At 48.7% G+C, this 11,883-nt stretch overlaps 5 protein-coding genes across 5 annotated transcripts; 4 read left to right on the forward strand and 1 right to left on the reverse strand.

Annotated features, from left to right (window-relative positions):
* Positions 1-69: 69 nt before the first annotated feature.
* BKA55DRAFT_499022 (uncharacterized protein) lies at positions 70-2,070 on the forward strand (the record flags this gene model as incomplete). Its single annotated transcript, XM_046186611.1, has 5 exons — positions 70-229; positions 374-899; positions 949-1,261; positions 1,313-1,513; positions 1,567-2,070. 5 exons carry the CDS (start codon positions 70-72, stop codon positions 2,068-2,070), a joined length of 1,704 nt encoding a protein of 567 aa, XP_046057085.1.
* Positions 2,071-2,833: 763 nt separating this feature from the next.
* Positions 2,834-5,470, forward strand: BKA55DRAFT_551268 (origin recognition complex subunit 3 N-terminus-domain-containing protein). Its single transcript, XM_046191353.1, has 7 exons — positions 2,834-2,962; positions 3,019-3,231; positions 3,280-3,353; positions 3,402-3,636; positions 3,682-3,821; positions 3,868-4,141; positions 4,191-5,470. The coding sequence occupies exons 1-7, from the start codon at positions 2,912-2,914 to the stop codon at positions 5,307-5,309; spliced, it is 2,106 nt and encodes a 701-aa protein (XP_046057086.1). The 5' UTR covers positions 2,834-2,911; the 3' UTR covers positions 5,310-5,470.
* Positions 5,471-6,934: 1,464 nt separating this feature from the next.
* On the forward strand, positions 6,935-7,378 carry BKA55DRAFT_683380 (uncharacterized protein; the record flags this gene model as incomplete). The annotated part of the gene is made up of 1 exon (XM_046198491.1): positions 6,935-7,378. The coding sequence occupies one exon, from the start codon at positions 6,935-6,937 to the stop codon at positions 7,376-7,378; it is 444 nt and encodes a 147-aa protein (XP_046057087.1).
* Positions 7,379-7,630: 252 nt separating this feature from the next.
* Positions 7,631-8,791, reverse strand: BKA55DRAFT_551274 (Sec62/63 complex, subunit Sec66). Its single transcript, XM_046191354.1, has 3 exons — positions 8,516-8,791; positions 8,167-8,462; positions 7,631-8,109 (listed from the first exon to the last, which is right to left on the reverse strand). Exons 1-3 carry the CDS (start codon positions 8,619-8,621, stop codon positions 7,843-7,845), a joined length of 669 nt encoding a protein of 222 aa, XP_046057088.1. The 5' UTR covers positions 8,622-8,791; the 3' UTR covers positions 7,631-7,842.
* Positions 8,792-8,947: 156 nt separating this feature from the next.
* Positions 8,948-11,764, forward strand: BKA55DRAFT_551277 (NPL4 family-domain-containing protein). Its single transcript, XM_046191355.1, has 4 exons — positions 8,948-9,362; positions 9,417-9,541; positions 9,591-11,034; positions 11,084-11,764. Exons 1-4 carry the CDS (start codon positions 9,279-9,281, stop codon positions 11,369-11,371), a joined length of 1,941 nt encoding a protein of 646 aa, XP_046057089.1. The 5' UTR covers positions 8,948-9,278; the 3' UTR covers positions 11,372-11,764.
* Positions 11,765-11,883: the final 119 nt, after the last annotated feature.

Here is an 11,883-nt window from a genome sequence, read left to right on the forward strand (position 1 = left end):
TGCGAGCTGGAATTCTACTTCTGGCTCCCGTGATTTGTGACAAGCGAAAACATTATCACCGCTCTTGCTATGGCCGACCAGATTAACGAGAAGCCTGAGGTTGAGGCAACTGCTCCCGACGCGCAGGAAGTTCCTACCGCAGAGCAACCTGCTGAGCCATCATCGATCGGAAACGAAGCCGCAAAGGCCGACGGCGAGGCAAACAAGGAAGATACAAAGATCGCTGAGGGTAAGTTATGATTACGAAGCGTTTGCCATTTGTTGCGCAGTCGATCGCATTGCACTAGAAATCGCGTTTGGATTTCTCGCGTGCTCTGTCGCTCCGGCGCGTCCTTCCCTTTGTCAGATCCATGCTGACCACATCGCGCAACAGAAGCCAAAGAAGGTGGAAACTCAGAGAAACCCGCCGAAGATAAAGACGCGGCCGAAGCACCAAAGGGGGACTCAAAGCCCACTGGAGAGGGTGCAGATACCGAAATGAAGGACGCGACTGGGGCCCCGGCTGCCGGGGAGACCAAGGCCGAGAACTCCGCTCCATCTGCCGATGGTGAGACAGCAACCGAAAACGCCGCCACCGAGTCTGCCTCAGCAAAGGCGAAGAATAATAGACGAAAGTCGACTGGCGGTGCCAGCCGCAAGAGCCTGAGCAAGAAAGCCTCCAAGGCGCGTCTCACCCATCTGGACGCCAAGCCTGGAGATCACTTCTTGGTCAAGCTCAAAGGATTTCCCGCTTGGCCTGCCATCATTTGCGATGAATCAATGCTGCCTCAAGCTCTGGTTGATAGCCGCCCTGTAGCTGCGGCGCGACCTGATGGCTCCTATACCGAGGCATATGCTGATGGTGGCAAACGTGTCAACGACAGGACCTTCCCTGTCATGTATCTCCACACAAACGAATTGTAAGCTATACCTATCACTGATTCCGATCATCGCTAACCTGACTACCAGTGGCTGGGTACCCAATACTGGACTTACAGAGCTTACTCCTGAAAAAGCTAGAGATACCATCACTGAGAAAATGCGCAAGGATCTGAAGGAGGCATTCTCGCTCGCTGCCGAACACAACTCTATCGAACACTACAAGGACGTGCTTAAGCAATTCCAGGATGAATTACTTGCCAAGCAGCAAGCTGCTGCGACACCCAAGAAGAGCAAGAAGGGGAAGGCCAAGTCTGCCGACGAAGACGTTGAGATGGAAGACGCCGACGATGCTTCGGAGAAGTCCAAGTCTAAGAAGCGCAAGGCTGAGGATGACGCCAGTGTAATTCTTCCAACCGCTGTTGCTGATTCGATGTGCTAACAAAACTGCTAGACACCACAACGGCCTGAATCCGTTAAGAAGCCTAAGATTAAGCTCAATACATCAACACCTAAGGCCGCTAACGGTACTCCTAAGGCTAAGGAGGAATCTGCTGCCAAAGCCAAAGTCAAGGTCAAGAAGTCTTCGGACAAGAAGGCCGAGAGCACCAAGAAGGCCAAGATGACACCTGAGGAGCGGAGACACCACAAGGAGGTGAGATAAACACCACTATATTTTGACCGAACAATCTACTGACACCTTTACAGAAGGAAGTATTATATCTCCGTCACAAGCTTCAACGAGGTCTCCTCACCAGAGATCAGCAACCCCAGGAATCAGAGATGGAACATATGTCCGAATACGTTACCATGTTGGAGAATCTGAAGGACCTTGAGGTGTCCATCATCCGTGTGACCAAGATCAACAAGGTTCTCAAAGCTATTCTCAAGCTGGAATCGATCCCTCGTGAGGACGAATTCCATTTCAAGGACCGTTCCAAGGTTCTTCTGGATCAATGGACTCAGCTACTGGCTACCGAAAATGCCACCCCCGCCCCTGATGCTACCAACGGTGTCAATGGCAAGTCGGAAGTCAAGACAGACGACAAGAAGGACGATAGCGGCAAGGAGACTACCGAAGAACCAAAGCCTGAGGCCCCAAAGACGGAGGAATCCAAGACTGAGAAGCCCGAGGAGACCGAGGAGAAGATTGCAGAAACACCACAAGCATCAGCCCCTGAAGAGAAGAAGGACGACGTAAGTCGTAAATAACCCCAATTGTTAGGAGTCTGGCTAATCGAGAAACAAGACTGTCGCTCCTCCTGAGCCTGTTGAAGCTGCAGCCTAAGGTACGGGTCAGCTCACGGTGGTTTAGAGCAATTTGTTTCATGGCGTCAAGGTTATGGTCCACAATTTCTGGTCTTTTTCCGATTTTTTACTTTTTTCTTATGCTTTTCTTATCGTCTATGGTAAAAGTGACTTCGTCGCGTTGCGTCTTTTCGGTATCTGTATGAATATCTGCCAAATCTGGCGGCAGAGGTGTGCCACGACTCGCTAGAGTCATATGAGCTCAGCAGTGACGGAGGCAAGAAATATCTTTTTGGGGGACTGTACAAAGGGCAAAATCAACAATGCTGGGTTAGGAGGCTCGCTTTACGTGGGTTTCTGTGAACCAGTTTGGGCAGGAGGAGAGCGTGGTATGGATGTAAAGACGGCATATGGGATGGATGGCAAGCGAAGCGAAGCGAGGCGAAGCAAGCTCAAAGAATGAGATGATGACCTTCGAGAGGAGGCGTATGAGAATGAGGATTTGGCGAGCAATAGCATACAGACAATGAATGGGACAAAGAATTAGAAGCATTCAGTATAAAGTGCCTTATTTGTGATGAATAGCATATGAAGCCATACAAATCGTATATGTCATTGTCTATCTCTACCGTTGTGATCTCTAAGTGAATGTATGATCTTGGCGGTTGTTGGGATACAGTGCACAGTACAGTGCTAACATACTTGCTTACTGTCTAAAACGCGTTGACCTTCACCCTCGATCCAAGCTCAGGAGCTTCTTCATCTTCAGGACTACAATAACTCGTGCAGCATAAAACCGTTGATCATGGCCCGTGAAATAGTCAACCGAGATACATATAGCCAAGAGGATCATCAGGTAACTAAAACTCTAATCATGAAACTTGTGCAGCCTTTCACTAACTCGGTCAGCAGGTCGCATATATCTTTGACCCTGAAGACGATGGGACACGCCAAAAGCCAGCTAAGCGGAGAAGAAGGTCAAAACAGGCCCAAGATGCTACAGAAACAGTCAAAGGTTCATCGGCTTTTGTGCCTCTGCTCAATGGTGCTGAGAAACCCGAATTTGTCAAGTTAAGGGAGAGATTGTTCCAGGAGAGCTGGGCTAAGATTGATGAACGTATCGAGGTGAGTGAATGAGGCTTTTTCACCGGATATGTCACTCACATGAATTAGGGAATACTCAAAACTTCAAATATTGAGACTCTCAATGAAGTCAGCGAGTTTGCCAAAGACGCGGTGACAGATTCGTAAGAGTTATATCCCTGATATATATGCAACCCCTAATTTTTGGATAGTGGGGATAGAATCCCTTCAGCATTCATCATCACAGGACCTAACATCGCATCGCAAGATCTCCTCTTTCAACAACTATCAGAGACACTTCAGCAAACAACATCGAGCAAGTTTGTTGGTTTGCGGTCATCAGAGGCATCGACGCTGAAAGCTACGTTGAAGAAGATTATTCGAGATGTCACAGCCAAGGTTTCCACTGATGAGGATGATGATCTTCAAGTCGGTGATGGTCGAGAGGTGAGCTATCTGACTCTTTAACAGAACAACACTCATTTTCTACAGGGACGCAGGTATCTCGACTATGATCTTGAAGCACTGTATGCATTCATCAAACCCCAAAATGTTGAGCATGTGTTTGTCGCTTTTCAAGACAGTGAAGGCTTCGACAGTAGTTTATTGTCGGATTTGATCATTCTCTTTAAGTACGTGTCTGCCTCAGACACTTTACTCACTGCTAACATAGCCAAGCTCTTGGCGCCCTCGTATTCCATTCACTCTGCTCTTTGGTATCGCCACATCAGTCGAGCTACTCCAAGCCAGACTACTCAAGGCTTCTTGTCAGCAAATTTACGGAGCGCAGTTTGATGTGATTCAGACCTCAGCCATTCTCGAGACAGTCTTCAAAGCGGCGGTAGCAACATCTGATGCTCCTGTGGTACTGGGAACATCGCTCATCCGCAGCATGCTTGACCGTCAGCATGACCAGGTTTCAGGCATTCAGACATTTACTATGTCATTGAAGGTGCGCTGCGAACAGATAAATGAGCTCGGTGGCAGCTAACACGTAATAGTACGCTTATATGTGTCATTTCTATGCGAACCCGCTCAGCGTTCTCGAGCATACCGCATCATTGCAAGCTGAGCATATTGAAGTTATTCGGCATACTGATTCTTTCAGGGAGATTGTTGAGCAGGCAGTAGAATCTGGCATCTTGGACAATGTGCAATACGCCAAAGATTTGCTTGAGAACGACGAGTTTCTCGTTACGCAAGTTCAAGATAGTCTAGCCCGCCGTCAAGAGTCTGTTGAGGGTTTCTTGCGGTCACTTCTTATTCTTGGAGAAACAGAAGCGCAAGATATTGAGTTCTCAAGAACATATGCCGAAGCTTTGGATGAGGGCGTTTCAATCACTGAAAACTCGAGAGCTACTGAGTCAGTACGGCGTATGGACGTCACCGAGCTGCTAGTCATGCTTCGTAAGGTTATATCAATCTTACAGAAAGGAGATCATGGTTTACTTCTCGGTCCAGCAACGAAGCAAACGGACGTTGAATTTCGAGATGCACTAAGAAGACAACTTGTCAATCTGGAAGAGCTACAATCAAAGGCAGAAGAGCAGGGGGTTACACTACGGAGCAAGTACAGCGGACAGAGCAAAGTGATGCGTACAACTGTTATTGCACAAAGAGTTCAATTGAGTCAAGACTCGGCTGCACTTACAGATGAAGACAAGCAACTTACTCAAGCTGTTGACGATATCACCGGGCTATTAATCACGCATGTTCAGTTTGTCAGACCCAGGTCTCTTTTGTTGTCGGAGAGCTGGTTATACGATTCTCGAGCTCCGTCGCGCGACGTATTCGTGCCTCGACCACGGGCAGTTCTAGAACGCAGCCTCACCAGGCCGCACGACTATTTGTCATGTTCATGCTGCAAGCCAGGCGATGGAGAAACGCCGGCAACTCTGCCGGCCACGGCACTCTTGTACCGTCTATATACAGAGACTGGGAGCCTCATCAACGTGGCAGATCTGTGGGCTGCATTCTCAGCACTTGTAAGCGGAGAAGAGACAGACGAACGCAAGTCGCTGGTAATGTTTTACCGTGCGCTGGCTGAGCTGAGGGCTTTGGGATTCGTCAAAGCAAGCAAGAAGAAAGCGGACCATGTTGCCAAGCTGAAGTGGCTCTAGGTATGGGGATTGCGTTTGCATTGGTCGACAAAGTTTGAGAAAGAGAGACATGGCGAGAAGATTGAAGACTGCAACCGCCAAATGAGGATGGTCCTTTGTATTTGATGGGATGAGACGGGATTAACCATGTCTGGAAACAGGTCTTTTTTTTTTTTTTTTTTGGTTTGAGATTGGAACCGAGGTCGAGCCAATGGCCACTGAAGGACCTAGTGAGGCCGCAAAAAGAAGAGGAGAGAAAAGTGTCGTCAGTCCAAGACATTCAAGAACTAAGACACCGGAGTGGAAGTGGAGGGTGAAAGTCAAGTCACGGTTACAGCCAACGCACCAAAATCCAAGACATGCAGGAAGAGACAGGCATGATTAGACGCCGGGAGCGGAGGGAACTGCATAGAACAAAGCATCATGTGAATGAACGATAACGGTGAACAGCTATAGAGCTACTATATTTGAGGTCTCAGTTGGCCAAGCTACCTACGTACTCAGGTTACTATTCAAGGGATTACCCTAATAATCAATCAATGGAACAATGAATTAAAATAGAGAGAAAGAGAAAGAGAAAGAAAAAGAGTAGCGGTAAAGATATAACTATCCCCTATCTCATTGTCTTGCCATGTTTTACCTTGTCTCGTCTTTTGAGTCATGACCAACTAATGGCTCCAAGTCACATTCCACTCCATCCGCTGTGGGCGTCTCTTGTTCCCATAGACGTAGCGCTTCTGACCAACCCAATTGCGTCTAACGCAGTCGAGTTATTGTTTGTTAGAGACTTTCTTCTATGTCTCACAGGCCACGCCAAACCCAGAATTAAACCCTGGAGCTCAAAGCGGTTCAAGTCCTAAGCTTGTCGATTTCAGGCAGTCAAAGAAGACTTTGCCTAGAACAGCATCTCGTCTGGGTCCTTGCCTTGGGGTGTGTGGGTTTATTAGCTGCTAAGTCGAGCTGAGCTGTTCGCTGCGTACCCATGAGGCCTGTTCCAAAAGAAACAAGGCCAATCGAACGGCTTCGGTCACAAAGACCCTTCAACTGGCTGTTCGCGATCTTAGTCTTGCTTAGTTCCCAGACCCAAAGGGCGGGGAGAGATCTTGCTTTGGTATTAAGAAAGAGAGGTCATGATCTTGTTTCAACTAAGAATTCGTAGCCTTCTTGTCTATTATATATCCCTCCCACCCTCTGCTTTTCTCTCCGTCTCTGTTCTTCTGATTAACAAGAGTCAGACCTCCCGCAGATCAAGGAATTGACTACGAAACTCAAAGAAGAGTCTGTGTTGTCATCCATCCATCCATTCATTCATTCATTCATTCATTCATTCATTCATTCATTCATTCATTCATTCATTCACTTACTCGCCGGACTCTACGGAGAAGACCGCTTGTTCGCTTCGCTTGTCGATAGCCACCCCCGCCAAAGCCAATTCACTCTCACATCACGTATGATCTTTTGATCGCTGATCATTTGCCAAGAATCATTCTTATTCAGAAGTAAATCTTGCAGAGAATAAGAGATTTGGGTTGTTTTAGCCTTTTGACTACTATAAAAACTTGATACACCATTGCCCCAGGTACTCAATCTCTCTCTTCTTACACGCCAACCACCCACTATCGTCACCACTTACAACAACCGCCAGAATGATGCGAGGAGAGATTCCTTCGCGGCATCACAAGGCCTTTGGTCAACGAAGACTCGCAAAGAACCCAAACCTTCAACGAAAGTTGGAACAAATGGCTCTTCCACTTGCACCTCTTGTTCAGCTCACCACAGGCGCTGTTCATCCTTCTTTTCCCACTACAGTCCTCAACTTTTGGCTCCTCACCGATGAGCAGCTAGAGTCTCTTGCACAGTTCTACCACCAGAGGACACCATCGCCTTGGACAAATCAGTACCCCTGCCCAGTTACCTGGAGATCTGATCTGCCTCTTGAGGAGAAGCGACGCAAGATGGGCAAATTCATCGGTCTTCGAGGCTGTGAATCTCCCATCCTTCTTAAGACGGAGGAGGAGATCCTAGCAGAGGCACGAAAGGCGAGACTCGCAGCTGAAGAGGATCTTTGGAGGCGAAAGCACTTTTCCTGATGCATCAACAATCTGAGGCATGCGACGTTACTGTGATTAACAATGGAGGATAGTCTGCTTTCATGTTGGGGTTTTGGATTCACAGGAGTTTTGCATATCCTCTCTGCGTATTTCCTGCTTGTTCTCTGCATTTTTGTTACTGCATCTTGGGTCGGTCGCATTGCTAGACATGGCCACTAGCCAGCGTGCATCACTGCATTTTCAAAGGAGTAAGGAGAGGTGAAAGAGCCTATACATATATCAATAGAGAAGAAGCCCATGCTACTATTTTCAAAATCAACCTCAACGCCGATGGTGTGAATTTCCTTCCCTTCTTCCCATACACACCAAGAGTGTGCGCCTCGCAACAAAGTGACATGTGGTATTCTACAACCAAAATTTGAAGAGGTAGGTAGGTCCGGAACCATGAATATACCTATAAAGACACCCCCATCCTCCCAACCCACCAAGATATCTTCAACTATTTATTTCTTGCCCTTCTTCTTTGAAGGCGTGTCGACCATGACGGCATCCTCCTCGCTGGCAGTCTTGGCAGAAGAGCTCTGCTCAGAGCCGTCAAGCTCCTTCATGAACTCTGACTGGATCTGTCCTCGGCGCTTCTCCCACCATTGCTTCTCTGACTCGGCTTGGGCGAGAATCTCTTCGATTGAGCTGCGCATGGCAGCATTGGCGGTCATTTCGTGGGCGGATTGGAAGATGGACTGGCCCCAGTTTGGTGCGAGAGCGTTAGCCTATAATTGTCAATGATGTGTTCGTTTCTCGCAATCGCATTACGCCGGACATCATACCTCTGTGACGACATCTCTCAACTCCTCCTCCATCTCCTTCTCAGCGCGCTGGAATCGCTGCCACAAATCATCACCCACACTACCTCGTTGCAGCAGAGAACCACATGCTTGCTTCGCAGACTTGATCTGGATCAGACGGCGGATATCCTCGACGGCGCGACGCAAAAGGGCAGCTCGGAGAACGCTTTCGGGGATCTTGGGACCCTTTTCGGAGCCATCCTCGAGGTGTAGCAGGGACAGATAGACGTTGCGCTGGAGGTGAGGACCGAACCACGGAGCCAAGTTGGCGCTCTCAGCTTTTGATATGTTAGCATATGCTTCGGTTTGGCGATCTGGTTCTGTGGCATACCAGCTTTTCTTTTTCGGTAGATTGTCGAGAACGTCATGAGTGCGCTGCCGAGGACGAGAACATAGGCAAAGGGGAGGGCAAGGCCCTTCCAATCAATGTTGAGCATGATGAAGATAGAAAGTTGCAAAAGTAAAATGCGAGATCGTCCGTACTGTAATTAAAAAAATGAGTGTAAAGAAAGAAGTCGAGCCGGCCGTGACTTTGGTTTTGGTTTGTATGAGTCGAGTCTACGGGTGCAGACGCCTTAAGACACGAATTCAATACTGTCAATTAGTGGTGGTGTGGCGCAGATTCATCTTTAGGCCAGATAACGTTTCTGCTTTACCATGTGGCTCTTCCAAATCGTGGCTGGTGTATCCTGCTGGGCAGGCGGGATGGGCCCTGAATTTGACTGCCGTGCGACGTCACTCCAACATTAGATAAGCAATCGCAGGCACCGCTAGATGACGCTGTGCTTGAGTTAGCGGAGGTACATGGTTTCGCGTGAGCAACCTTAGGTAAGATACGTACCAGGCCTAGAGCTACTACCTACCTTACCTACCACCGCTCAACTTCAATTCTTCATGCTGTTGATTCATTGCGTTTCAGCTGCACCTTCTAGGCTCTTCTCTTTCGTTCCCACTTATCTCTCAGCAATTCCCTTTTTGTAGATTCTTTCTTTCCCTATAAATCGAGAATATTCAAAATCCCAAAGGCATCAGAGAGAGCACGACAAACCCCAGCAAAGACCATCATAGCGACAGCTTTTTAGATACTTTTCACCATGTTGCTGCGACTCCGCGGCCCCGATGGCATGGCCCGTCTGAATGTCGAGCCTACAACTACCTTTGGGGATCTGGGAAAGCTGGTTTGTTTCCTCGGAGCCCATACCGAGCTGGCTGTGCTGACTCTGGCCTTCTAGCTGCTTGATCAACTTCCCAAGACCGTCGATCCCAAGACTATAGCTCTATCTAACGCACCGAACGGAGGCGACTCAAAGCGTCTAGGGGACATCATCAACTTCAAAGTTGGTCAGATTGGCCTCAAGTTAGTCAGGCTCATGACCTCTCACAGGTCAACCAAGCTAACCTCATAGGCACGGCGATCTCATCTTTCTCACCTACCAGCATGCCGACGCTGCCAACGGTGACGCACCCGAAACCTCTAACACATCTGCCAGACTCAACGGAAAACCTGTACTACCGACCGAAGACCTTCCCATCAACCCCAAACCCGAGAGGATCGCCAGGCCGTGGGAAGTAATCCGCCAATCCGCTTTGGACGACCGATTAGACCGACAGGATGGCAAGATCCCCCGCGGCATCGATCGCATGTGTCGCCATGGTCCCAAGGGCATGTGTGACTACTGCCAGCCCCTCGATCCTTTCAACCCCGGATATCTCGCAGAGAAGAAGATCAAATACCTGTCCTTCCACTCATACCTACGAAAGATCAATGCTGCGACCAATAAGCCCGAGCTAGGCGCTTCATACATTCCTCCCCTGGTTGAGCCTTACTATCGAGTCAGGCATGAGTGCCCTTCCGGTCATCCCCCCTGGCCTGAGGGTATCTGTACCAAGTGCCAGCCCAGTGCCATTACTCTCCAGCCTCAACAGTTCCGAATGGTCGATCATGTCGAATTCTCTTCGCCTGCTATTATCGACACCTTTATCGATACCTGGCGAAAGACTGGATCGCAACGCCTGGGCTATCTTTATGGGAAATATACTGAGTACACTGAAGTCCCGCTTGGTGTGAAGGCTGTCGTGGAAGCCATCTATGAGCCTCCTCAGGTTGATGAGCTTGATGGTATCACAATGAACGCCTGGGAGTCGCAAAAGGAGGTCGACAGGGTCGCCAAGCAGTGCGGCCTAGAGCCTGTGGGAGTAATCTGGACTGATCTACTTGATGCTGGCAACGGCGATGGCACAGTGGTTTGCAAACGTCATGCCGACTCCTACTTCTTGTCCTCTCTGGAGATTTGCTTCTCTTCGAGATTGCAAGCTCAGTATCCTAAACCTTCCAAGTGGAGTGACACAGGCAGCTTTGGTTCAAATTTTGTCACATGTATCATCACCGGTAACGAGGAGGGCGAGATTTCGATTTCCTCCTACCAGATGTCTAACGAGTCTGTGGAGATGGTTCGTGCTGACATTGTCGAGCCGTCAGCTGACCCTAATGTCATGCTTGTACGCGATGAGGAGGAAGATGACGGCTCCGTCAGTCGTACAAGATATATCCCTGAAGTTTTCTACCGCAGAGTCAACGAATACGGCGCCAACGTCCAAGAGAACGCCAAGCCATCGTTCCCCGTCGAGTATCTGTTTGTCACACTGACCCACGGTTTCCCCGCGGACCCTAAGCCTATGTTCACTCAGCAAGGTTTCCCTATCGAGAACAGAGAATACGTCGGAGAGAGCCAAGAGCATTCCGCTCTGTCCAAGTTTCTCAAGATATCACCTGGTCAGAAGCCCACTGGTCAGGAGGTCTCCAACTTTCACCTTCTCTGCTTCATTCAGCAGATGGGCGTCCTCTCCAAGGTGCGCTTGTTTTTGACATGCATAAGAAAGCTACTGACAGGCTTTGTAGGACGAAGAAGCCCTGCTCTGCCGTGTAGCGAGCCAACACGATCTTGCCGATACATTCCAGCTTCGTTCTACCGAGGGTTGGCAGACCCTCCAGGCCATCCTTCAATCGACTGGTGAGAGAATCCCCAAGCGTCAGCGGGAGGATGACGGTGCTCCCTCGCCCTCGTCCTCCTCGTCCTCTTCTTTTCAAAATTCCATTCGCGACTCGGGAGAACCCCTTGCTAAGCGATTTGCTGCCTTCAGGCTAAACGAGCGCTGGACCAAGTCCGCCAATCCACCGCCACCCTAGTCAATAAAGAGGTATTGGGTAGAGGGGAAGACAATAGGGGTCAGATAGATGTTTAGAGAGAGATGGAACCCAAAAAGTGGTGAGGCTGGATTCGGATTTCTTGCTAGATATTTTCTTAACTTCCTTCACGTGGAAGATGATATTGCATGTGTAGCTGAGGCGGCGTTAAGGACAGGTATCGGAGCATATAGGCAATGCATTCATTGGGTGGCTTCCTCAGCTTGAATCAAAAGACTTGGGCATGTTTGCATGTGCTTTGACGTGGCATTATTGAGTGATGTCCATTACGTACTTAAGGAGTATTGCGAGTAAGATTTTGATCATAGTCAGGCTTAGAAACCTTCATCGTATGAGCTATCTTAAATAGGTCGTTCCCAATCATCATGTCGAGCGAGATTGATTCAAATCATGATGATTATGGTACTTAATACATTTCAGCTAAGTTGGTTATCTTGGTTAAGACTTGTTGAGTTCATAGTGGTTGTACTGTTGTATCTGTTAACTTCACTTCG

This window comes from Fusarium redolens (assembly GCF_020744475.1).
Source record: "Fusarium redolens strain MPI-CAGE-AT-0023 chromosome Unknown BKA55scaffold_1, whole genome shotgun sequence".
NCBI lineage: Eukaryota > Fungi > Ascomycota > Sordariomycetes > Hypocreales > Nectriaceae > Fusarium > Fusarium redolens.